This window comes from Hibiscus syriacus, unplaced genomic scaffold, assembly GCF_006381635.1.
Source record: "Hibiscus syriacus cultivar Baekdansim isolate YM2019G1 unplaced genomic scaffold, ASM638163v2 tig00111088_pilon, whole genome shotgun sequence".
NCBI classification, from domain to species: Eukaryota; Viridiplantae; Streptophyta; class Magnoliopsida; order Malvales; family Malvaceae; genus Hibiscus; species Hibiscus syriacus.
Window position 1 is genome coordinate 2,223,231 of NW_024062978.1, and position 23,724 is coordinate 2,246,954.

The 23,724-nt window shown below is 35.4% G+C and overlaps 4 protein-coding genes across 6 annotated transcripts; 2 read left to right on the forward strand and 2 right to left on the reverse strand.

Annotated features, from left to right (window-relative positions):
• The first annotated feature begins 719 nt into the window (after nt 1–719).
• Nucleotides 720–6,386, forward strand: LOC120152416 (U-box domain-containing protein 4-like). Of its 2 annotated transcripts, none has more exons than XM_039164638.1 (6): nt 720–968; nt 2,053–2,239; nt 2,621–2,901; nt 3,375–3,491; nt 3,784–5,799; nt 5,884–6,386. In XM_039164638.1, exons 2-6 carry the CDS (start codon nt 2,230–2,232, stop codon nt 5,941–5,943), a joined length of 2,484 nt encoding a protein of 827 aa, XP_039020569.1. In that variant the 5' UTR covers nt 720–968; nt 2,053–2,229; the 3' UTR covers nt 5,944–6,386. The 2 variants fall into 2 exon arrangements, with proteins under 2 accessions (XP_039020569.1, XP_039020568.1); XM_039164637.1 differs by having other exon boundaries at nt 722–968; nt 3,772–5,799.
• Nucleotides 6,387–7,119: 733 nt separating this feature from the next.
• Nucleotides 7,120–8,460, forward strand: LOC120152389. Its single transcript, XM_039164611.1, has 2 exons — nt 7,120–7,341; nt 7,400–8,460. Exon 2 carries the CDS (start codon nt 7,405–7,407, stop codon nt 8,458–8,460), a length of 1,056 nt encoding a protein of 351 aa, XP_039020542.1. The 5' UTR covers nt 7,120–7,341; nt 7,400–7,404.
• A 1,860-nt stretch (nt 8,461–10,320) lies between these two features.
• LOC120152266 (molybdate-anion transporter-like) lies at nt 10,321–14,535 on the reverse strand. Its single transcript, XM_039164521.1, has 9 exons — nt 14,238–14,535; nt 13,977–14,121; nt 13,665–13,833; nt 13,300–13,558; nt 12,002–12,090; nt 11,684–11,860; nt 11,495–11,580; nt 11,300–11,384; nt 10,321–10,964 (listed from the first exon to the last, which is right to left on the reverse strand). The coding sequence occupies exons 1-9, from the start codon at nt 14,449–14,451 to the stop codon at nt 10,830–10,832; spliced, it is 1,359 nt and encodes a 452-aa protein (XP_039020452.1). The 5' UTR covers nt 14,452–14,535; the 3' UTR covers nt 10,321–10,829.
• A 1,328-nt stretch (nt 14,536–15,863) lies between these two features.
• On the reverse strand, nt 15,864–19,419 carry LOC120152176 (acyl-CoA-binding domain-containing protein 3-like). 2 transcript variants are annotated; one of them, XM_039164446.1, is made up of 6 exons: nt 18,739–19,419; nt 18,236–18,341; nt 18,106–18,143; nt 17,560–17,622; nt 17,289–17,363; nt 15,864–16,027 (listed from the first exon to the last, which is right to left on the reverse strand). In XM_039164446.1, the coding sequence occupies exons 1-5, from the start codon at nt 19,374–19,376 to the stop codon at nt 17,294–17,296; spliced, it is 915 nt and encodes a 304-aa protein (XP_039020377.1). In that variant the 5' UTR covers nt 19,377–19,419; the 3' UTR covers nt 15,864–16,027; nt 17,289–17,293. The 2 variants fall into 2 exon arrangements, 1 of the variants encoding a protein (XP_039020377.1); XR_005518662.1 differs by lacking the exon at nt 15,864–16,027 and adding an exon at nt 16,998–17,074 and having other exon boundaries at nt 17,226–17,363.
• Between the last annotated feature and the right edge of the window lie 4,305 nt (nt 19,420–23,724).

Consider the following 23,724-nt stretch of genomic DNA (forward strand, 5'->3'; position numbering starts at 1 on the left):
GATTTTGCGATTTTCTAAATTCGCGTTGCGATTTTTTAATTCGCATTGCGATTTTTTAATTCGCGTTGCGATTTTCTAATTCGGGTTGTGATTTTACTATTCACGTTGCGATTTTTACTATTCACACTGCGATTTTGGAAACTGAGTTGCGAAATTGGAGTTCGCGTTGCGAATTCGAGTTTTCGTTGCGATTTTGTTGGTCATTTTGGCAAATCCAAAAAAAATTAGTTAAAATCATATATTATAAGACATTTTCGGTCACTGAGGTTATTTTTTTTTTTTTATTTTATGAAAATAAAATAAATTTTTTTTTTATTTTTGTGTTTGCTTCCTTAAAATCAAAATAAAGAAAGAAGATGACTAATGTCACATATTACATATTTGTTAGAAAATCTTTTTAATAGAGAATATCAACTAATGTAATTATAGACGATTATTTTAATAAAAATTTAAACACTAAGCATATAATTAATTATTTGAAAAACAAAAAAATTGCAATTCCTATACTTTGAATAATTAACGCTGACGGATTCGGATATAACGCAGACACATGACATTCCTTTTCTAATTTCATTTCTAATTTCAATTTGAAAAATAAAGAAAAAGAAGCATCGAGAAGGAAAATGAAATTAAGTATATATGAATATTCTTGGTTTTGTTGGATATTTACAGATTTATGTAGGATTACTCCAATCGCAAAAATATAATTAAAATGAATTCCCAAGTTCAAGTCAGACTATTCATAAAAAACGAAGAGAATCCGCCAATCTCCCAACTAAGCAACGAAAGCAATGCAATTAAATAATAAAACATTAGCCAATGCCCAAAAAAATACTGGAAAAAAGGGAAAATTTTGCCCGAAGACCCAGCAACAGAATAGCGAAATCTGGGATTTGTTTATTTATTTTCTTGGAAAGGTTAGCGGACCACGAAAGGGGGAAAACCCAGAATTCAAAAGCTGCGTTAAGGTACCATTCCTTTTTTCTTTCCTTCCTTGGCTTTGGAAACTTTCTCTTTGTTTCCTGGGTTTAATTATCTGTTTACTTCTTTCGAGTTAGGTATTTTTGGAATAATAACGAAACCCATTTGATCTAATTACTTTCTTTATGATCATGTTGTTTTATTGCATGAATTTGAAAGGTTACGTGCTTTTTTGGATAACTGATATTTTAAGGAACGATATGGATTTTAGGGTTAATTTTTATTTCTTTGTGATACTTGCTGCTGGGAAATTGTGAAAAACATCTTGAGTTTGTTCTTCACACAAATTATTTTTACTTTTTATATGAATACTATATGAATAATGACAAAATCATCCAGGTCTAAAAGAATTTGATTAAGTTGTGATGTTGCTAAACTGTTATTGGGAACCTGGAAAGTACATAAATTATAAACTATGACATATAAATGATATTAGAAACCATTTAGAGATAGGTTTTGGGAGTAACGATTTAGATGAATTTGTTGGTTTCATTGCTGCCGCTAGTTTTAATCCAGTAGCACGTGGAATTTGAACGCTGTTGCTGTAATGTTTTATGTTTCTCTTTATATCATTGACGTGAAGAATGCTAATTCTGGGTTTGCATCATCATATGGTTGTTTTTGTTTGAATAGTGTCTTTTCTCTATTCCAAAAGGTACATCTGATGTGCATTAACTTTTGATAGAAGTGCAAATAATTACCAAAAATAGAAAAAATACATCCTAATAACTAACTGTTAATTTCCTAAAAACCTGGACTTGAGTGAAGAGGGACTCTGCCTGTATTACCGAAGTTTATGAGGCACTGGAGTAAAGATGAATCCATTGAATTTGAAGGAACAGTTACCAAATTTCAATTATTCCTTAGCCTTTGTTTATTTCATATAATTTTTTAGAAGAATTTGGCTTGTTTTTAGTCAACTCTCACTCCTTGAAGGTGGGTGGGCAGGCATTGTGTTATGTTCGAGGCCGTTTTTGATTATTTCTTTTAGGTTTGTATTTTGCTGGTAAATATTATATTTGATGGTTTGCATATTGGTTGATTTATTTATTGTTTTTGATTCTGTATTAGGATTACTAGTTGGGTTAGATGAGATTTCAAGAACCTGTCTGTTTCTTGGTATCAAGATAGTGTGCTACATAAGCTACGGTACTGGTGTTCAAAGGGTTTTCTTAAGTTTTATGGAATGATATGGTTTCCAAAGGATCCAAAATCCATCTTTGAGAAAGGATTTTTCTGTTGGAATTTATGAATCACGGTATGTGCTCTGTCCTTACTTTATGTGGACTTTCCCGTTCCACTTTTTATTCATTTTGCCTCTGTGTCACTTTTGTCATGAAAAAAATAACTGTGGTAATGGTGGTGTTGCTAGAATATGCTCGTTCTCACTGATGATTTTGCATTAGGTTAAATTGAATGCTGAGAAAGAAATCATTTTGTTGAACCAAAGTAATTAGGCTCCAAGCTTCCTGTATTTTAGAGACAAAGATACTTATATCATATTGTTTGCATGCTATGCATGGTAGTTTGCTTATTAATTATTATTATTATCATCATCATTATTACTATTATTATCAATTCTGCTTCTACTCCCCTTTCTTAGTTGTGATCTCTCTGGCTTCTATTTTTGGTTACCCAGATCATATGGAGATATCTTTGTTGAACACACTTCTCAGTAACATTTCCTCATTTTTAAATGTGTCATCCTCTGAGAACATTAACTCAGAACCAGTTCAGAAGTATTACCTGAGAGCAGAAGAGATACTAAAGTTGTTGAAGCCAATTTTTAGCGCAATTGTTGATTCAGAAATTACTTCCAATGAAGTGCTTGGTAAGGCATTTGAAGGATTAAGCCTCTCTATAGAAGAATTGAGGGAGCAAATCGAAAGCTGGCAACCCCTTTCGAGTAAAGTTTACTTTGTAAGTTACTAGTTCCTTTTTAAGTTCACAACTTCACTTGGCAATTTCAATCCACTTATGGCTGGAAGAGGTACCTAGTTAACCTTTTAGGCATTGGCATACCCCTGATATTGAGATGAATGTTGTAGATTATTGCTATAATTTTACAGTTAATTCTTGTGCAATAACTTGTAAGACATATTTCTGCCCCTATGGTCTATGGATGTGCGCATTTTCTTCTCATTTCTTATGGTTATTAGAACACTATCATGTTTTCCGTAAGAGTAATTGTTGGAATGTATCATATTTAGGTGGAAAAAATGCTATGGATGGTTGCCTTTTCAGAAAATAATATTATACTTAGAAGAATAGATTTTTCTTATTAGCTACTAGTCAATTAGTGTTGGCTTTTAATTAAATGCATTTGGATAATTCCTATTCCTATAAAAAAAAATGTGTTTGGATAACCATCCTCTATTCCACTTGATCTCTAGGTTCTGCAAGTTGAGTCATTAATATCAAAGATTCGGAATTCTAGCCTGGATGTATTCCATTTCTTGAAGTCTTCCTATCAGCACCTGCCTGATGAATTGAGTTCAGCATCTCTTGAGGTAATTTATGACCCAAGTTACTTGAGGTTTTTTGCTTTTATTTGAAGCTTTTACTCTTTGTATTGTGTTTTAAGTTTTATGAATGGAGCCTAATTATTGTATTCTCACAAATCACAATGATTACTAAAGAAGTCATCTATTGGAGAGTGAATGGCATGCAAATATACAGTTTTGAGATGTGAGGATATTTAGCTTTCATTTTGATTTGATTTCTGAGTTAGAAGAATGCTAAAGGGGAATCCACATTTCAGGATGTTTAACTATTGGCAATTGCTTGCAGCACTGCTTGCAGAAAATTAAGCATGTAGCTTATGACCAAGTATCATCTTTCATCAGGGAAGCCATACAGGATCAAGTGGATAGTGTTGGACCATCCACAGACATAATAGTGAAAATTGCAGAGAGCTCGGGCTTGAGGTCACACCAGGAGATTCTGATAGAAGCTGTGGCCCTTGAAAAGTTGAAGGAGAATGCTGAACAAGCTGATAAACTTGCAGAAGCTGAGTTCATTGATCAAATTATTGCTCTTGTAACCCGCATGCATGATCATCTTGGATTAATGAAACAATCTGAGACCAGTAGTCCGGTTCCCATACCTGTTGATTTCTGCTGCCCTCTTTCCCTAGAGCTAATGACTGACCCAGTGATTGTGGCATCTGGACAAACCTATGAGCGGGCTTTCATTAAGAACTGGATAGGTCTTGGGCTCACTGTGTGCCCCAAGACACGGCAAGCTTTGACTCATACCAATCTTATACCTAATTACACAGTAAAGGCACTAATTGCAAACTGGTGTGAGTCAAACAATGTGAAGTTGCCTAATCCCATGAAGTCCATCAGTTTAAACCAGTCCTATCCCCTTCTTGTGGCTGCAGAGTCTGGCTTGCCAAGGGATTCAAATAGTTTTACTCTTAGAAGCAGCCAACCATTATCACCTGAGCCAAGGTCTAGAGGTCAAGCTGGTAAGAAACTAGTAACATCCAGTGGAATTCATCGGGAGGGAACCTCCCCACTACGTCCTTGTTCTACTTCAGTGGGTTCCTTGCCAGGTATAGCTGGAAATGGAGAGGGTCTGGATGTTGCAAGGATATCAATAAATAGCGCTGAAGACAGTTCAAAGTTGGAACAAAGGTATAATGATTCTGTTGGTGAACCCCCTGTGTCACCTTCTAACAATGCTGGAGATTCATCTCAGAACCATTCAAGATCTGATTCAGCCTCTAGTGCACTTCCTAATTCAGATTCTCCTCGAGGATCGGTTGGAGATGCCAATGAGACTTCTGAAAGTCATTTCGCAGCCTACAATAGTGATGTTTCTGGGGAGGTTAAATCTGACCCACAACCTACAGTCAGCACAGCCGTCCCACAGAGAGAACCCGAATTTCATCCTCGATTGGTAGAAGCACGATCTCGAAGCCAAACAATCTGGCGTCGACCATCAGAGAGGTTTATTCCAAGGATAGTTTCTTCTGGTGTTGAGAACAGGGCTGACCTTTCTGGCATTGAAACCCATGTTAAGAAGTTGGTAGATGACTTGAAGAGCACTTCGGTTGATAATCAAAGAGAGGCCACAGCTCAACTCAGGTTACTTGCTAAGCACAATATGGATAATCGGATTATAATAGCAAATTGTGGGGTCATTACCTTGTTAGTTGATTTGCTTTGTTCACCAGATACAATGACTCAGGAAAATGCTGTTACAGCACTTCTTAACTTATCAATTAATGATAACAACAAAACAGCTATTGCTGATGCTAATGCAATTGAGCCTCTGATTCATGTCCTTGAGACAGGAAGCCCTGAAGCTAAAGAAAACTCAGCTGCTACTCTCTTCAGCCTTTCGGTCATTGAGGGTAACAAAGTCAAGATTGGAAGGTCTGGGGCAATCAAGCCTCTTGTTGATTTATTGGGGAACGGTACTCCTAGGGGAAAGAAAGACGCAGCTACTGCCTTGTTTAATCTGTCAATATTTCATGAAAACAAGGCCCGAATTGTGCAAGCTGGTGCCGTAAGACACCTTGTAGACTTGATGGACCCAGCAGCTGGAATGGTTGATAAGGCAGTTGCTGTTTTGGCTAACCTTGCTACAATTCCCGAAGGGAGGAATGCTATTGGGCAGGAGGGTGGGATTCCTGTGCTGGTCGAGGTTGTTGAATTGGGTTCAGCTAGAGGGAAGGAAAATGCAGCTGCTGCTCTTTTACAACTCTGCACAACCAGTGGTAGGTTCTGCAGTATGGTGCTCCAAGAAGGAGCTGTTCCACCACTAGTGGCCTTGTCCCAGTCCGGCACCCCAAGAGCTAGAGAGAAGGTATACTCCTGTTTTCTTTTTTCCAATAGAACCTTCTTTCTTTTACCTTTCTTGAAAATCATCATAAGCTGCTGTTGGTTGCAGTCTCAGGCACTTCTGACCTACTTTAGAAGCCAACGACATGGTAGTGCTGGCAGAGGCTAAAACTAGGAAAACAACTTTCACGGCACCCAAGGCATTGAGTCTGATACAGTTTGTATACATTTGATGTTTCAAATAGTGCATTTTGAAGGTTTTGCTGCAATGCTGCATGGTTTTACAATTTGCCTAGGAATAAAAAAGAAAATTTTCAATTTGTAGACGATTCGATGGAGTCCTCTTGTCCGAATGCTTCTTTTTATATGTGCAGTTGTGAATGTAAGAACGGAATTTCATACATGTGAGTCTTTCTGGTCTTCGTAGATAGCTCGGGGGTGAATTTATGAATCGGTGAATAATGTCCCTTGGCTTCTTCTTTTTTTTTTTGGACTCAACTGTTTTTCAGATTAAACTAGATATTCAGATTGATTTGTAAGCTATGCATTTACAGACAGCCAAACAAGAGCAGGCATATTAGGGTTCTATGTAGTTCCATGAGTTATTTGATTGTGCGTTATTTCATTTATCAATTTGTCAAAAACCCTTAATTCATGTTCTTTAGTTTGGTTGAATAGCAATCTGAATTTTAGTTACTGCTTGTTTCATTTTGGTTTCAGTTCTTTAAATTTTTTGAAATAGTTTTAATTGATGTATCCAACTCATTGATCATGCAGAGTCTTTCCAATTTCAATTTTCCAACTCCAGTCCACTGCACTGTCATGGATTTAAGTTCCTTGCTTTAATACAATTAATTGTATAAAATAACATCAGCAGGTCTAATATTTGAATTCCATCATCTAACCCTCTTCCGTACATATGCTCAGATATTTCTAGAAAGAAAAACATAAGAGAATAAAGTCTAAACTGAACATGTTTTCTCTCCCTTGACATATTTTTGTCTCTCAAACAGAATGTTTGAAGCTGTCAGGTAACCTTAAATCTCATGTTTTTTGCTGCAGGGAAGAGATATCATTGTGAATTAAACTCAACATTGCAATTTCAACTTTTCATTCCAAATGTGATGCTCCAAAACAAATTTATTTTTTAAAAGGTTGAAATTGAAATAAATTAAATCAAACTCCAGAATATAGAATAAAATATACACCGATATTGGATGCCAAGATCATTTTTTTTAACAATGTCCTTGGCCCTTGAGGTTTTAAGCCCCACTAGAACATGAAATCTAATCCCTTTCTTGTCTTCCAAAACAGTAGTAATGAAAGTGAGAGTGCATAAATAGTAGCTTGGTCAGTGGCCAACCTGAATAGTCCTCTATGTTTCACTCTCACACAGCAACACCCTGATTTCTTCACCTGCACTGGTCGTTGCCCAATTGTTTCTTCTTTGCTCCTTTTGCAGTACCTTTTACTTCTTTATATTCCATTTGTCTCCCCTTTCCCTCTCAACAATTCAGTATTAAACCTTGCTCTTCCTATATAAAACCCCCATATTCATCACCCTTTGTTACTTCCCAGCCAAAACCAAACAGAGTTTCAACTTTGAATTAAGAAAAAAGTTCAAGTTTATATGAAATTTTCTGGGTTCCAATCCATGGAGAGTGCTGCAATTAACTGTGATGAACAACAAAAATGGGAAGCTGGGGAAGAAGAAGAAGAAGCATTGTCATTGTGTGATCTACCACTCAATTTGGTTAAAGAAGAGAATAAAATCCAACCAAGGAATGAAGAAGATGGCGAATCCCAAGCCATTAAAACCCAAGATGATTTCAACTTTGGCTCATGTGGTGACTTTTTGTCCACAAAACCAGAAATGTGTGCAGCTGATGACGTGTTCTTGAAAGGCCAAATTTTACCCTTTCGTGTCTCTGTTAGTTCAGACCGTGGCTCAACAAGGTGCCTTCTTCAAGATAGCCAGAAAACGAGTCGGTTCTTGCCAAGGTCCGAGTCCATGGACTATGGTTCGTTAAGTAGGTTCACAAGTGCCACTAGCAGTAGCAGAAGCAGCAGCACCGGAAGTAGCCATTACTCAACGAATAGTAGCAGTAATTCCAGCAAGGTTACAGCAAGGGATTTCAATTCAATTACAACTCCTAAATCAGAGCCGAACGAAACCAGAAACAACTTCAACACACATCCAAGTCCAAAACCACAGATAAGGTTGTCTAAAACTCGACCAGTAAACGTCAGCAGCCGAAACCAGACATCATCAATGTGGGATTTTTTTAGGCTGGGCTTGGTTCGAGCACCAGAACTTGAACTGGACTATATGAAAATCCGTAACAACAATTCGAATCGAAATTCTGTCAGCCGAACCAGCAGTTGCAATAGCAGTAACATTAATCAGCTAGATTCGATCAAAGGGTTGTTAAGAAAAGGGTTGTTCGGTGGATGTAAATGTTCAGTTAATGTAGTCGAAACAGTTCTACTGAACAAAATAGTGGTCATCAAAAATATGATGAAGAAGAACAGTGAAAAAGAGAGAACAATGTTGCATGCCGCCATGGAAGAGAAAACGAAGCTGCTGCAGCATGAACGGAAGATAAAGAAGAAAATGAAAGAAAAGCCAGAAGGAAAGCAAACTTTATCACGTCATCGAACGTATGAATGGTTAAAGGAGCTTTGACATGCAAGCTTTGTTGATGAGGCTTAAATAAAGAAAGAAAAGAAGGGCTCATGAACAAAATATCACGCATGCTTCTCTTTTTCTTTTCTGTCATTATTTTTCAACTTTTCTTTTTCCTTTTGGATTATATTTTTGTTTTTTTTCCATATAGTTCAAAGTGCAGGTGGTTGTACCTATAAAATCTGTCTCATGAGGTTTATTATATTATTAATGAAGTCTTTTTAATGAAAAAAATATGAATTATGGGTTGTCATGTTAAAGATAATGATTGGAAAATACTAGTAGAGTCGATATGGGTGGAGGAAGATGAAGAGGGTGACGTGGTAGTGATGGAACATGATTAAAGTGTCGACTTTTAACCAGACATGAAAACGGCAATTCGTGACTGTCACTAAAGCACACAACGATATAGTAATTCAATATATAGTTTAAATAAAAAGAAGTAATAAAGGAGAGACACAAATGAAAATATTGGAAAGGAGGAATGTTAATTAATGTCAAGTAACATAAAGTAGTGTTTATTTTTTAAATTCAACGCATTTGGAGAATTATTATATCTTTCAATTCCAAATCCCATGTCTTGTTTTTGATGATTTCGCGATTACACAGGGAAAAGCAATGATAGATTTTGTCTCTGTTGCATAGCTTGATAATCAAAGTTCGATTAAATCTTTGGAGAATTTTTTCTTTTATTCGGCGATTTGCACTCTATTTTATTTCCATTCCAGCAGCTTACAATTGACACATGTGGGCCTCTGATAATTAGGACTAAAAGTATTTGGAGTGGTTACTACTACTTCAGCGTTTGCTTTTCATGAAAAATTCACATCCCACGCATGTGAGTGTTCATCTCCATTAATCATATTTTCAATTATTTTAGTTTTTTGTTTTGTCTTATTATTCTTTTATAAAAGAAATCTTCTTTAATATTAAGTAATAGAAATCCCATCAATCAAGTTCCCTAGAATGATTAAGAAATGGCCATGACTGAAACATTCTGAAGCACAACAGCAACAAAAAGAAGACGATCCTACCAGATAAATTCTTAATACAATCGGGAAAGGGTCCATGTTCCAGCAGCAAGCACAAATATTAGAGAGGTTCTTGCAAGGTGAGAAATAGAATGTAATTTAATGTGGGTGTGATTCCAAGGGTCCGAACAACATAGACTGATCTTTTGGACTTACTCTTCAAGGATTGAAGCTTGCGCAGCTGATGTTGGAGCTCCAAGAACCGTGAATGATATTTTAGCCCAAGAGTTTCTGTTCAAAAGGAACCTCGATCTCCATACCAGGTTCCCCGCCCCGGCCCTGAAAGCCGCAGCTCATACGTAATAACTTCTACAGAAATATATTTTTAGAGTAGACACGAACATTGATAGTATAACTTTTATATAGATATATATATAAATAAAAATTTAAAACGTATCCAAATAATAAATCAAGTAATTATCCAAAAAAATATTAAATTTTATGATAAACACGTCTGTTTTATTAAATAATGCATCTTTTTAATGCCCTGAGTGAAACCCCAGGAGGCAGCTTCGTTCCTCCATGACACTTGGCTAAGCCAGAACCATATTTGCGCCGGAGTAGGGATATTTAGAGAACATTAAACATTTCATTTCTCAACTAAGTTGGGTCTAGGGGAGGCAAAAGAAGAGCTAGCAACAATTGATAATCGACTTGGTTTAAAGATGGCTTATTTTTACATGATTTGCTTGGAGCAGGAACAACCAGATAATTACTTGGTTGTTTCTTGGATGGGTTCTTAACAATTGGACTCGTATCCAAAACTCATTCAATTCCGTATAACATAACAGAATCAGTAATCACATTTTCAGTTCTACAAAAAGAACCTGTCGGCCATCAACACAAGGCAAGAGATCTATTCTCCTTATTCTAAACAAACAGATAAAATCCAGTCTCAGACTAGTTATGATTCTCTCGATGAATATTTCAAGCCCCAGGCTTTTGCAGCTCTATTAATATAGATTCCTATATAAAATAGCAACTTTCTTAACAATCAGAAGTCAACTGCTGCACTATTTCACCTTTAAACCTGCGGCATCCTCCTAGCGAACTTGCAGAGCAGAACCATGTATTTTGTATTTTATTGGATAAAACTTGCAATGCTATTCAAGGGCCATTGTTAGCAGCTGACATCTCTTCGCTTGCATTTCTCAGGTCGACATCTTGGGGAGGTTATCACAATAACTTAGTTAATCCTTGCAACTTGGAATTAAGTATCATACAAGTAGTAATTTGAAGGTCGATGGTAATTCTTGTTTAATCCTTCGGTTCAATCAGTGATTAATGACCGACTCCAGGAAAACCATCGATGCTGTCAAAAAATGGGAAATGAACGAATCATAATTTGCGCCTGTTTTGATAAGGTTGCTTTCCGCACCGCTTCAAAACATACATGCAACCTGCCGCTATGAATAATCCAACCGCAGCTAAGGCTATCATTGTTGAGTTCTCGATGGTCCTATAATATCCTCTCTGCAACATGAAGAAGCTAGCCAGTAAGCTCATCAGAAAAAAAAAGTATCATATATCATACTCCAAAGTTTCCCACAAGATTTATTGAGGAGATGCTCGAGATCGCTTTCCTACCCTCAAGTGCTCTGAGCTAGGGGCAAGCACAGGCACCAAGGAAAACACAATGCCTAAAGTCATTCTTATCCAATTTATAACAGCAGCAGATGAAAGCAGGCTGCACAGGTAGGTGTATTTCGTTTTGTATAACCATTTCCCAACTGAACCCCCACCCCAAACCCGAAAAAAAAAACGTGCATGCAGATGGGTGTGGAAGCATAAATTAGTCAGGGACACACCTGCATTAGAAGAAACAAAATTGCTGCATTTGCAGGAGCCATTGAAAGGCTTATCATTCCTCCACGCAACTCATTTGGCACATACCTACATAAACATTATCAAGCAGACTATTTAAACTAATTTCTACAAATAAAAGGCACTAAGCAAGAAGAAGTTACTTTTCAAACTTCATAAAAGAAAAATGTTTGTCATACATTGTCCTCAATCTTGCAAGTGAAGGCAGAATTAGGCCAATGCAGGCATGGAATAAAGAAAACTGTGTCACCAGAACTCCAATGTCCTGCAATCCAGACCACAGAACTCTGAGGCAATGGCTGGAATAAACACTAAGGGCCCAAATTTATAAATTTACAAATAATTATAGAGGGGCAGCAGAAACATACCTGATAATCATAAGCTATAATTGACAAAAGAAAAGCCTGCGTGACAAATGCGTACGTTAACCAATCCTCGGTCTGAAATGAAGCATCAATAAGCCAGGGAAACACCGTGCTTCCTAACATCCTTGCCCCCAGCATGCATGGATATATCAGCCCTAGATACACTTCTCGACCATCAGCCTATCCCACATATAAAAATCACCTTCAAACATTATACTTCAAAGAAATCAAGCTTCCAAGATGATAATTTGGAAACCTAATGGGAAGAAACACAAAAACTGAGCACTAATCACACATTGTGAACAACAGATACGATCTTACCACCAGTGTTGGGGCCCAAAGAATCCAGAAAACTGCAATAGAAAAATGAAGGCAGGCTTGTGCACATGCTAGTAGCAATATCCTTCTATCTGCATAAGACAAGCTCTTAATAACAATTTTTTCTTTTATGGTAAGAGATGAAAACTAAGACTCAAAGGCAGGATTTTCTGAAACCCAATAATCAATAATGTAGCACTCATATTAGTCAAGACAAATAAAAGGAACTTAAAAAGGAGAGGAAGCTTATAAAAAAATCCAATCTACCTTAAATGAATAAATGATTACATGTATTTGATCATGTGACATACATCTATACTCATAACTTTAAGTCATAGTCACATGGATCGCGGTATACTCCGGTATGGGAACGTGGAACGGGATCGCAATTCGCTAGGTCCCTAAAATTCGGTACGAGGGGGGTAGACTCATTTCGGATCGCTCCGGTACGATGTATAGGTTGCTATTTTTCTACATCAAATTTTATAAGTAACTTCAAGACTTCAAATATCTTAGAGTAACTTCAATACTATAGATTTCATTCAGTAACTTCAATACTTCAAAGTTGAAGGACTAAATTTATAATTAAACCAATATCTTAAACAGTAAAAATACAACAGTAAAAAGAGTTGGTCTTTGCTTGGGTTTTTGAAATATTAACTTTACTTTTTTTCTTCTCACACTTCAACGCTTCCTCTTCTTCCTTTCTTTTCCTTCTCTAAAATGGCAGTCCATCTTCCTTTCTTTTCCTTTACCAAATTACTTATCAAAAAAACTGTCGACTCCACCGCCGACTGACAAGATCGGCCCTTCCATCGTCTTCGTTACCGCCCCTTCTCCTACTGAATCCTTACCCTTATATTTGCTTCTTTGTTTTTTTTGTGATGGGCTTTTGTTTCCTTTGCTTCTGCTGTGAGGGTTTTTGTTTTATTTGGTTTGTTGTGGTGGGTTTCTTCTTTCTTTGGTTTGCTTTCATGGGGTTTATGCTTCTATTATTTTCGCTATGGGTTTTTGGTACACTAATTTCACCGTTCCGGTACGCGAACGAACCGCGAATTGGAACAAACGAACTGAAACGAGATTCGTGAGGTGGAACGCGTTCGTACCGCATTTTGGATCGCAACGTACAGTACGTAGATCGTGGGCTATTGAGCGATTTATGTAACTATGCTTTAAGTGCTCAGTTACAAATAGGCTAATATCAAAGAGATGTTATAATTGTCATTTTTAGAAAGTTACACCCCTATGAGTTTGCTTCCATGAATAAGACAAGAAAATTAATAAAACTACAAAATGCTTACCACCGAGGATAAATGCATAAAAGGACATCCGGTAATCCTTAAATGTCATTGTCTTTGGAGTTCCATCATGATCTCTGTACATACAGATGATGCCCACTATTGCCAGTAAGGTGGCTGCAATGGAAGGAGATCCAATCCCTTTCTCCAAATTACCACCCACCATCCAATTACCAATCGCCTGACTTCCAATTAAAGATGCAGACTCGAAAAAAATCATCAACCAAAATGTTTCGTTCAAAACATCTTGCCTATGACCCGGCTGCAAAGAAGAAAAGAAAATGTCCATACCGTCATGTTCAAACTTCTCATTTTTCTCTTAGTAACTAAAGAAACATAGAAAGAAAGAAACGAATCTTTGAGCCAACCTTGTCATGTTCAACAACAGCCCATGTCTCGAAACTGAAGGCAAATATTGATGTTGCCAAAGAAAAACATACATTTGCTATACAAAAGCTAGGACTTGATGCAATCATCTTCCATATCCCAACAATAAGGTGCAAGATAAAAAACACCAAACACATTTTCTTTCGACCTCTGCATAAATATATATTAAATAAAACTATCAAAGTTTTCATAATTTATGCAACCCTTAATTAATCCATAAAAACAATGGTTAATTCATTCAAAAAAGCACTAAAGCTATTAAATAAACATGGAAATGTTTAGTTTTCACTCACATTAAATCAGATATAAGACCAAAGAAACTACCAACGAAAAGAGCAACTCCAAATCCAATAAGCAAAAACGTCACCGTATCTTCCTTGCCTATTCCATGGTAAAGCAGCTCAAACTCTCCGTACACCGACCATAATCCTTCCAACACTAGAAAAACGAAGGCGTAGAAATCAGACCAACTATATATATATATATTGCTTTGAATTAAGCGATCACGGGTTAAAAAAAACAAAGTTTGAATTTTTTTTATATATATAATGTACCTGAAGCGAGGGAATAGAGAAAGAGAAAGTGAATTGGAAAGCGAAGAGAAGGGGAGGAGGAGGATGGGTGATCGGAGAAAGGAGGAGACTTGGTCGGAGCGTGTTTCGAGATATAGAAAGGGAAGAGAGAAAGTGAGAGGAAACAAGAAATGAAAATGAAAATGAACACGGAGGAACTTGGTTCCCAAACGAAGGTCTCGATTACTATCCCCATTCAATCTCAGACGGGAAAACCCTAGATCGGATAGGGAATTAGGATTTGGGAGGAGATGGGGAGTTAACAGTTACGCATCTGAGGCAACTTTGAAGTGAGAAGAAACCCGAGGAAGAAGTGGAATTCGTTACACGCGGCGTTTTACTGTTCCAACTGAAACGGTGCGTTCTAATTAACGTTTTTTTTTTTAAGTGAACAACTTTTAAACCAAAGACTTAGTTCTTCCAGTTACATGTTATTTACTTCTGGGTTTTTCATATTTATTTTAAATTTTATTTTAATAAAAATAAATTTATTTTATACTTTTTGAATATTAATTTATAACTTTTTAAATTTATTTTTATAATTAATTTTTTATTTAAGTTAAGGTGATTATAAAGCAATATATGTTCTAAATACTCTATACTCAATCACTCATGCTGGGGTTGTTGGCGCTCGAACTCGGAACCTCCAAAAATAACAAATATTTCTTTAATAACTAAAGTAATTTGATCCATGCTTTATAGTTAATTTAAAAATATTTAAATGACCATGTTCATAAATGTCAAATAATTTAACAAATATCATTAAAAATAAAGAGACGACATAAATACGCTATTAAATTTTTTTAAAAATATTAATCAAACATGAATATCTTAAAAAAATAAATAAACACAAATACAACTTTATTTATTCAAACTCAATTTATTTACATTACTAGAAGTGGATTTAAATCATAATCAAACAATTACGTTGCAAACTTTGTTTTTCAATATTTTCAGATCTCGAAAATGTTTTTAGGTCACATAATTTAATTTTCAAAAACTTCAATTTTCAATCATATAAGGTTTTTTTTTTCAATTTAGCCTTTGTTTTTCTTAAATCAAAGGAACCTTGAAATTTTCAAGTAAATTAAAACAATCAATAATTATTATACATTATTTTCAGGCTATTTCCCCAATTTAAAACATAAAATATTTTATTTTATATAATAAGAAACAAAATAACAAATAAATAAATAAAAATAATTTTCGGTACAATTAGAATAATTGCAATTCTTAAATTTGATTTTCAATTTCTGTTTCTTTTTTCAATAAAACTATGTATGTCCATGTTTTCGCAAAAAAAAAAAAAAAAAAAATTGGAATAATATGGTAATACTTTTCTTACTTGGATTTAAGTGTGTCAAATACAGAGCTATATGTCTGTGAATTTTTGTAAAATAAAAAAAAAATCCTAAGTATTTGGGAGGTCTTTGAAAAGTTATATTCTTACACTGATGTTTATATATAACTAATATGGATATGAAACATGAATATTTCAAGAAAATAATTAAGAAAACAACTTCATAAAGAATCAATGGAAAAGGGGTTCACAATCCAAACTCAACCTAAAAGCTAAAAGCTGTACAAATGCAACGGCTTTATTGTTTACTATCAATGTAACATGTATGTATGTATATATATATGTGTGCATGCATGTATAACTAAGCAGAAGCTCCTCCTTATCCATGGTTGCTTGTAGCTATGACTGAGATGATCCAAGCTGGTTGATGAAGAACAAACCGGCAAAGGAAAAGAACAATCCTATTGCTTGCCTGTGATTACGGCACACTCGTCAGTGTTAAAAGGACCTGAATGATAGCAACCAGCAACTGCAGCTCAAACCACACAAACAAACCGCTATAATGGTTGCATGATCAGGAAGTACATTTGACAGTCATTCGGTTTACTCTACAGGTGCTTAATGAGTTGAGCAGCTTGTGAGCAACACAAACTCAACTTGGTAAAATCTCGATTCGAGTTGACTTGACTCGAATTTGAGACCTTAACAAGCTGAGTCAAGCAAAATCCAACCCAACTCGATATGTTTGCAAATATCTCGTTAATTTTTTTATTATATAATTTTTTAGTAATCTTAAAAAATTATTTCTTTTAAAAAATTATTAATTTACTAATATATAATAAAAAATGATAAATTACTAATCTATTAATTTTCTAATAAAAATTATTAATTAGTATTTTACTACACCCAAAAAATCAAACCATATTTACTATTTTAATGTTTTTGTAGACTATTACTTTAGAGTTTAGACTTTGAAATCGCTTTATACACTTTCATGATAATTTTTTGTTAAATTTATTAATTTATGTTTATATTAAGTTTTATATAGTATTAGTAGATTTTACCAATAGTTAAGAAAAGAAGGTAAAAATTTTGGTGAGCTCAACGAGCAACGAGGCAAGTAACGAGCATCAAGCTCAATGAGCAACGAGGCAAGTAACGAGCATCAAGCTTAATGAGCAACAAGTCGAGCAACAAGGTTTTTGAACAAGCAACGAGTCGAGTTGAGCAAAAAAAAATTTAATGAGCACAAGTCAAGCACTGCCGAACTCACAATCGACTTGCTCAATAAACACCCTTAATTTCCTCAAAATTTCCAAATTTGAGGCATTTTCGTAGCATAATTTGTAAAATTTTACAAGTTTAAAGCATACCACTATCAAATATGTCAGCATATTCGATATTATCAAAGCTTTAGATGTGTGTTTTTTGTGATATAACAGTTGAGATTAAAGGGAAAATTATCGAAGATCTGTAAAAGAGTTCTTCAATGTTCCATCGATAATATTACATTCCAGCTTTTAGTTCTACCCTGTGACTACAAGGGATGAGTCAACCTAACTAATCACCCTAAGTTGTTTCCTTGTGTACCACAAATTCGAAATTAAGATATATATGTATATCGAAACGAAGAACCATTCACTGAAATTCCTCTATACCTTAAAGCAGCTAGACTACAAGCAAATTGAAACTATGAACATACAAATCAAAACATCAATGTGCAATGGTAATACCTTATTCATGGAGTGTAGGAAGAAGACTTTATCCTGTCCGAGTTTTGAACATCAGCCGTCAACTCTTTAGAAGTCCTGTAGGAGTTGTCACAATTGAAAATAAGCCAAGCAGCAAAAGAGAACTCAAGGGACCATTTGGATTCAAACGGGCCTCAGTTCACTGAAGCTGAGGCACCGGTTTGCCCCAACTGTGCTGATATATTTGTTTGGAATACATGGAGACTAAGGATTCTTGTACCGAGTCAACCCTAGAATAGTTGGGTACTATTACCTGTAATCCACATGTGTAGGTTGGTTATCTGCCATTGATTTGACATCCGAAGGCTGCTCACTGAAGGTTTTGGCATCTTCACAATCCTGTTTACCATCCCTCTACAGCATCAAAATAAGCAAGGAACATGAACCGACAAGTCCGTGTTTCACTTTAAGTGATCAGAAAACCACAGGAGGTGGAAGAAAGCTTACACAAACATCATCTTGAACGACCCTAAGAAGGTCGCCTGAAACAAGGGTGATATACAGCTCCATGGCTGCCTTGGGACTCATGTTCCGGAATCTTTTCAATGCATTCCTGGAATGAATAATATTAATTTCGATAATAATCAAAGACGAGAAAATAAAGAGGATCTAAATTGAACCAACAAAGCAATTGGGAATCAGTTTCAACCCATTCTTTTCGGTGATTATTTTCTTCTTTTGTCCCAAATGTGTTGTGATATATATGTTTGGGATGTACTGAGTCAATCCTAGGTTAGAAGTACAAGTACTATTACCTGTAATCCACATCTATAGCTTGGTTATCTTCCATTGCTCCCCAGAGGTTTTGGCATCTGCGCAATCCTGTTTATCATCCCCCTGCAACATCAAAAAAAGCAAGGAACATGAATCAACAAGTCCATTTTCGCTTTAAGTGATCAGAAAACTACGGGATGTTGAAGCACGCTTACATGAATATCTTCTTGAACGAACCCAGGGATGCTACTTGAAACAAGGGTGATATACAGCTCCATGGCTGCTTCTGGACTCATGTTCCCAAGTCTTTTCCAGGCATTCCTGTTACAAAAAATATCAGTTTCGGTAATTATCAAAGGCAAGAAAAGGAAAGGATCTAAATTGAACCAACAAAGCAATTAGGAATATCATTTAATCAGTTTCAACCCATTCTTTTCAGTGATTATTTTCTCCTTTATAAATATGTTTTTTTATCTACTTGCTCATATTTTTGCTTTCACTCTTCATCAAGTCAATTCTATACATTGTTTGTCATCAAGTTTCTATCCATGGAGTTCTTAATCAGATAAAGAAACACATTACCATGTGGATCACACACGGATGAGAAACATCAGATCTAAAATGAGACAACACCCAGAAATTCAATACTAAAAATCAAGGTTTTCTTTGCCAAATTCAACACAAAATCTAAAAACCCAATTTCAGAGGGGAATTTTACCACTTTGCACGAGCAGAGAATTCCAATGTCATTGGCTGAGGCTCATAGCAAGGCCCTTCAGTGGCAATCTTGTGAAGTCCATACAACCACTTTTTCAAATCATCGCCAAGTTTGAAATCTTTATTAGCATTACTTTTACACTCCAAAAAACACACAGCTTTACCAAATTTTTTCTCCAATTCAGTTCTTTCAATTCCCTCCCAATCATCATCAGATAACCCCTCCATTAAGTAACCTTTTCCATTCTCCTTCTCACAATCCCAAACCTCAATCTCTTCTTCATCCTCGTTAGCTAATCCAATCTCAGTGGTTTCACTGACAAAATTCTCTTCTCCTTCGGTAGTTCCTTCTTTTACTTCTCTTGTTCCTTCACTACCATTCAAAGACTCTTCCCGTGTATCAATTTCTTCCATAGATTCACCAAAAGCATAAACTTTTACAGCTTCTGAATCAAACCCAATTCCGTTCTCACATTCAAAAACATGTTTTTCTGATTCAGCTGTGACTTCGACATACGATCTCGACAAAATTTCGAGATGCTGATCGATGGCAGACGAAAAAGAAAGAAGCTTGGCGAGAATGAAGGAAATAATAAAAGAAAAAGAAACAGTGAACAATAACTCAAGGAAAATCTCCATGGAGAAAGAGATTGAATTTGCTTTTGTTGGTTGAAAAATGGTATAAGAAATGATTTTGAGAAGCAGAGGAAGGTATATTCGGGAAAATTGAAAATTGTTCTTTTCGAAGGAGTTTAAATTTGATTTGGAATGCAATATTTGGTTTGAATTAGTAAATTTTTTTTACAAGTTTTATGGTTAAATTAGTATATGATGTCTTTAAACTTTAAAAATTAAATGAATTTTCCCAATTTATTTTACACTGAATATAATTTTTTATTTTTTTTGAAAAATCAGCCGTTAGATTTTATTAATATAAAACATCACACATTACAAAAACAAGGCATTAAAACAATCAGAAAAAAGTTCAAACGCAAAAATCAGAGAGGAAAAAATCGGGGAAACATAACAGAGGAGAAAAACATAGGGACCTTTGAAACTACCCACAAACAGGACACAAAACCTAGAAATGAAACGACGATGACTTCTTGCTCCATCATATCGGGGCATGCAACAACAAAAGCGAGAATGAGAGGGAGAGAAGGTATTCCAAAAGATTATGAAAACACCCTTCTCAAGAAAAAAAACTTTCAAACAAAATAAACTTCTTTAAGGTGGATCTAAATACCCACGAGTAGTTGTTGCTAAATCGGTGATAAATTCGGTTTAGCGCTACCGGAAATGTTGACTAATAATAATGTAGTAGGTCTAAGTCAAGAAGAAATATTAAAAAATTGTGCAACCGGCAAACTTAACTTGTCGGTTCGTGTCGATCCAAATTAAAAATGTGTCGATCCAAAACGATATAACAGGTAAAACTATGACAAAACCGGTATTGAAATGATAAAACCGGTAAAGCGCTACCGGATACATTTAAAGTGTCGGTACTTTAATATAAGGATCGACACTTCGTGAATTTAAAAGAGAAGCAGTTTTAAATCTTATAAAGTGTCGATACTTTTAAAAAATATATCGATCCAAAACGATATACCAGGTAAAAATATGATAAAACCGATATCAAAATGATAAAACTGGTAAAACGTTACCGGATATATTGAAAGTGTCAATACTTTATATAAGGATCGACACTTTGTGAATTTAAAAGAGAAGCAGTTTTAGCGCCTATAATGTGTCGATACTTTTAAAAAAATATCGATCCACAACGGTATAACAGGTAAAAATATGATAAAACCGGTATCAAAATGATAAAACCGGTAAAACGATATCGGATATATTGAAAGTGTCGATACTTTCGTAAGTACGTGTAATAAATTATCGACACTTTCAAAGAAATAGGTAATTATCCTTTCGAAAGTATCGACACCTGACATAAAAGTATCGACACTTTTGTATTTGTATCGATTAAATATAAATAACATATCCGATGAAAATATAGAGGCCATATCTAAATATCCTCTGAAAATCGATAGAACGGACGAGTTTTTGAAATCGAAGCGTAATTGTTGCTGCATTTCAGAAGGCGTTTCTAAAGCGATGTTTGTTTGTTTGTTGATGCAGTCGAATCGAAAAGTATGTTGTCAAAACCCTAGTTTTTTATTATTACAGTAATTGCGAATAGGGTTTTTATGTGTTGTTTGGGGTTTTGGAGTAAAGAAGCATTTGGGACCGATTGCAGGTAGAAAGTGATATTGAAGGTAAAATATAAATGTCGATACTTTTATTAAATATTATAAGTAGAAAATGATATTATAGGTTGTATAAATGTGCCGACACATTTTGTAGTGGCCATTCAAATTCTTTTGAAGAAAATCGTTTTACCACAAGAGTAGTTATCTATATTTGTATATTGAATAAAGTGTATGTAACAAAATAATTTGATTTGCGTAAACTGATATATGAAGGACAAATGGAGTCAATGGGTTGGAAAATTGTTAGTGGCGCAGATGACTTTGAAATTGAGGCCGAGACTCGAAAGCAACCAAAGGGTGGATATATGTACTTCTAGTAAGTATCAACGTCTTTTTGTTATTATTGTTGAAATGGTAATTGGATTAAAGTATCGATAAACTTTAAATTGATTACAAATTTTAAATGTTGACAGTATGGCCGAATGCAAAATGATGAAGGAAGATGGCACACAGAGCGGTTCGGTATGTAAAATGAAATTAACATTGAGTAGTATTTAGTGTTAATGTATTGATTAAGAAACGTTTATGTTTAATATTAGGTGACAAAAGATGTAAGGTCCAAATGAAATTCAATGAGTGATGCTGAAAAGGAACCTTACATCACACAATCAAGGAATGATAGTAAAGAATACAAAGAACGGAGGAAAGCACATGAAAATAAGGTATTCATTAAACTTGTAAATACGTTGATACAAAATATATAAGAACTATAACATTATATATTGTTAAAAAATGTAGGAAGTGTCGACAAGATGCAGCATTAAAAGGGTGAATTCATTAATTAAACACCTTAAGGAGAAGGGTCAGTTGAATGTGCTGGGAGAAATAGGTTTTGGATCGTTGGTAGGAGTAAGGGATCGACCTATTAGGAGGGAATTGTGTCGATCCTTGATGGCGCAATTTGATGTCAGACAATGTATTGCTAAGTATGGTGATTTTTCATTTCCTCTAGGGATCCCATGTGCTGCAGCCGTATTGGGGGTAGAAAATGAAGGCAAAAGTGTTGTAGAAGTCTGTAAGAGTAAGGACTGGAAAGCACTTGCCTCCAAATATGGTTTGAAGCAGAAGGTGACATATGCTGAAATTAAAGAGGAAATAAAAAGTGGATCTTACGTTGGGGATGAGCTGAAGGCCAGAGTTCTATTATACCTTGTCGGTATCTTTCTTTGTCCAACGGGTCATACGTCAACGAACAAGGAACATATGAAGCTCATTTGCGATGAAGGCTTGAAGGGTGAATTCAATTGGGCTGAATATATCTATTCGAGATTGATTGAATCAATAATCACCTTTAAAAAGGGCAGCCAGAGATACCTCAAAGGGTGCATAGCAATCTTAGAGGTAAATGAGTTGAAGAACTTTTTTGTGTTTTTTTATAAAAATATAAATTTTATTATAAATGCAGGTTGCACTGTTCGATTTTTGGTCGGGCTGTGAGGCAGTGCCGGCTTATGAAAGAACCGGAGTGGCACGCATCCGTGCATGGGGGAAGAAAGAGGTGGTTAGAGTAATGGTTTAGTTGAAGTTGGATAGAGCGAAGAAGCAAGAAAGGGTAATAAATGTAATTAAATAATATTAAGAATATAATCAATGTCTTAATATTGTAATTTAATTTTAAAGGTTATTGGCAAGGATGTAGAGGAGGCAGTGGAGGCAGAGGAGAAGAAATGAGAGATGGTTGTATTGGGGTATGACGGTGAGGGAAACATAGTAACTTCGACATTTTGATGTCTGAATTGGCTGATATCAAAAAAATCCAATATGATATCATGCAAAGATAATCAAGAGTCGAAGAGAAACTTGATAGAGTCGAAGAGAAACTTGAGAGAGTCGAAGATACACTTGAGAGGCATAAGGGGGTAGTGGAAGGAAAAATAGATGGAGTGGTGAAAGAAGTAGAGGTGTTGAGGGGTGAAGTGGTGAAAGAAGTTGGGGTGTTAAGGGGTGATATTAAGATGGTGACGGGTGAAAAATTTGAGGGAGTGGTGAAGGAGGTTGTGAAATTGAGGAGTGAACTTACGGGGGTGAAGGGGGTGGTTGATAAATACTTGGATGAAAGAGATCAATTGAAGGGTGAAATAAAAGAGATGAAGAGCTATGTAGAAAAAAAATACGATGAACTGAAAAAATATGAAGAAGAAAAGTGGGAGGAGGAAGAAGAGGAGATGGAAGAAATGAGGAGGAAGGAAGTCGATGTCATTTATACACCGGAGAGTGTTATAGCAGCAGATTTGGATTCGGAATGTCCTGCACCCCAGAAGAAGAAGCAGAAGGTAAGTTGAATAAAAGAAAACTTAATTTGATTTTTATTATGTTGTTGTGACAAAAATTTGTATGCAAAATTATAGGTTGAAAAAGCAGATATTCCAAGCGGAATTGATGACATCGAAGCTGCAATTTGTGATTATTTATAGAATAGTGAGTTAGAATCAGAGTAAGTGAAATATATTGCTTTGTGAGCTATATTTAAATATTTCATGACAACATATTAATCCTAATGATTCATACAGATATTCTGTAATCTCAATGGGAAATCAATTCACTAGTGTATACGACGTTGCAACGTTGAAGCCTACGGAATGGGTTGGCGGTGTGGTAAGTAGAAACTTGAAAATGTTAAAACTTATTGAATATGTTCTGATTGTGTAATTAATTTTGTTAGGTTATTGATTTGCTCGCCTGGACAGTATGTTACGATTCTTAGAAGTCACTCCGGAGGA

Excerpts from the sequence above, each read along its gene's own strand:
- LOC120152416 (XM_039164637.1), top strand. Across the intron at positions 2,902-3,374 it reads TTTCGAGTAAAGTTTACTTT|GTTCTGCAAGTTGAGTCATT; the intron begins GTAAGTTACTAG and ends CTTGATCTCTAG. Across the intron at positions 3,492-3,771 it reads TGAGTTCAGCATCTCTTGAG|CACTGCTTGCAGAAAATTAA; the intron begins GTAATTTATGAC and ends AATTGCTTGCAG.
- LOC120152389 (XM_039164611.1), top strand. The coding sequence starts at position 7,405 with ATGAAATTTTCTGGGTTCCAATCCATGGAGAGTGCTGCAATTAACTGT.
- LOC120152266 (XM_039164521.1), bottom strand. The coding sequence starts at position 14,451 with ATGGGGATAGTAATCGAGACCTTCGTTTGGGAACCAAGTTCCTCCGTG. Across the intron at positions 13,834-13,976 it reads GGTCTTATATCTGATTTAAT|AGGTCGAAAGAAAATGTGTT; the intron begins GTGAGTGAAAAC and ends ATATTTATGCAG. Across the intron at positions 11,861-12,001 it reads TTTGGGCCCCAACACTGGTG|GCTGATGGTCGAGAAGTGTA; the intron begins GTAAGATCGTAT and ends TATGTGGGATAG.
- LOC120152176 (XM_039164446.1), bottom strand. The coding sequence starts at position 19,376 with ATGGAGATTTTCCTTGAGTTATTGTTCACTGTTTCTTTTTCTTTTATT. Across the intron at positions 18,342-18,738 it reads TTCTCTGCTCGTGCAAAGTG|GAATGCCTGGAAAAGACTTG; the intron begins GTAAAATTCCCC and ends TTTTTGTAACAG. Across the intron at positions 18,144-18,235 it reads TCGTTCAAGAAGATATTCAT|GGGGATGATAAACAGGATTG; the intron begins GTAAGCGTGCTT and ends TTGATGTTGCAG.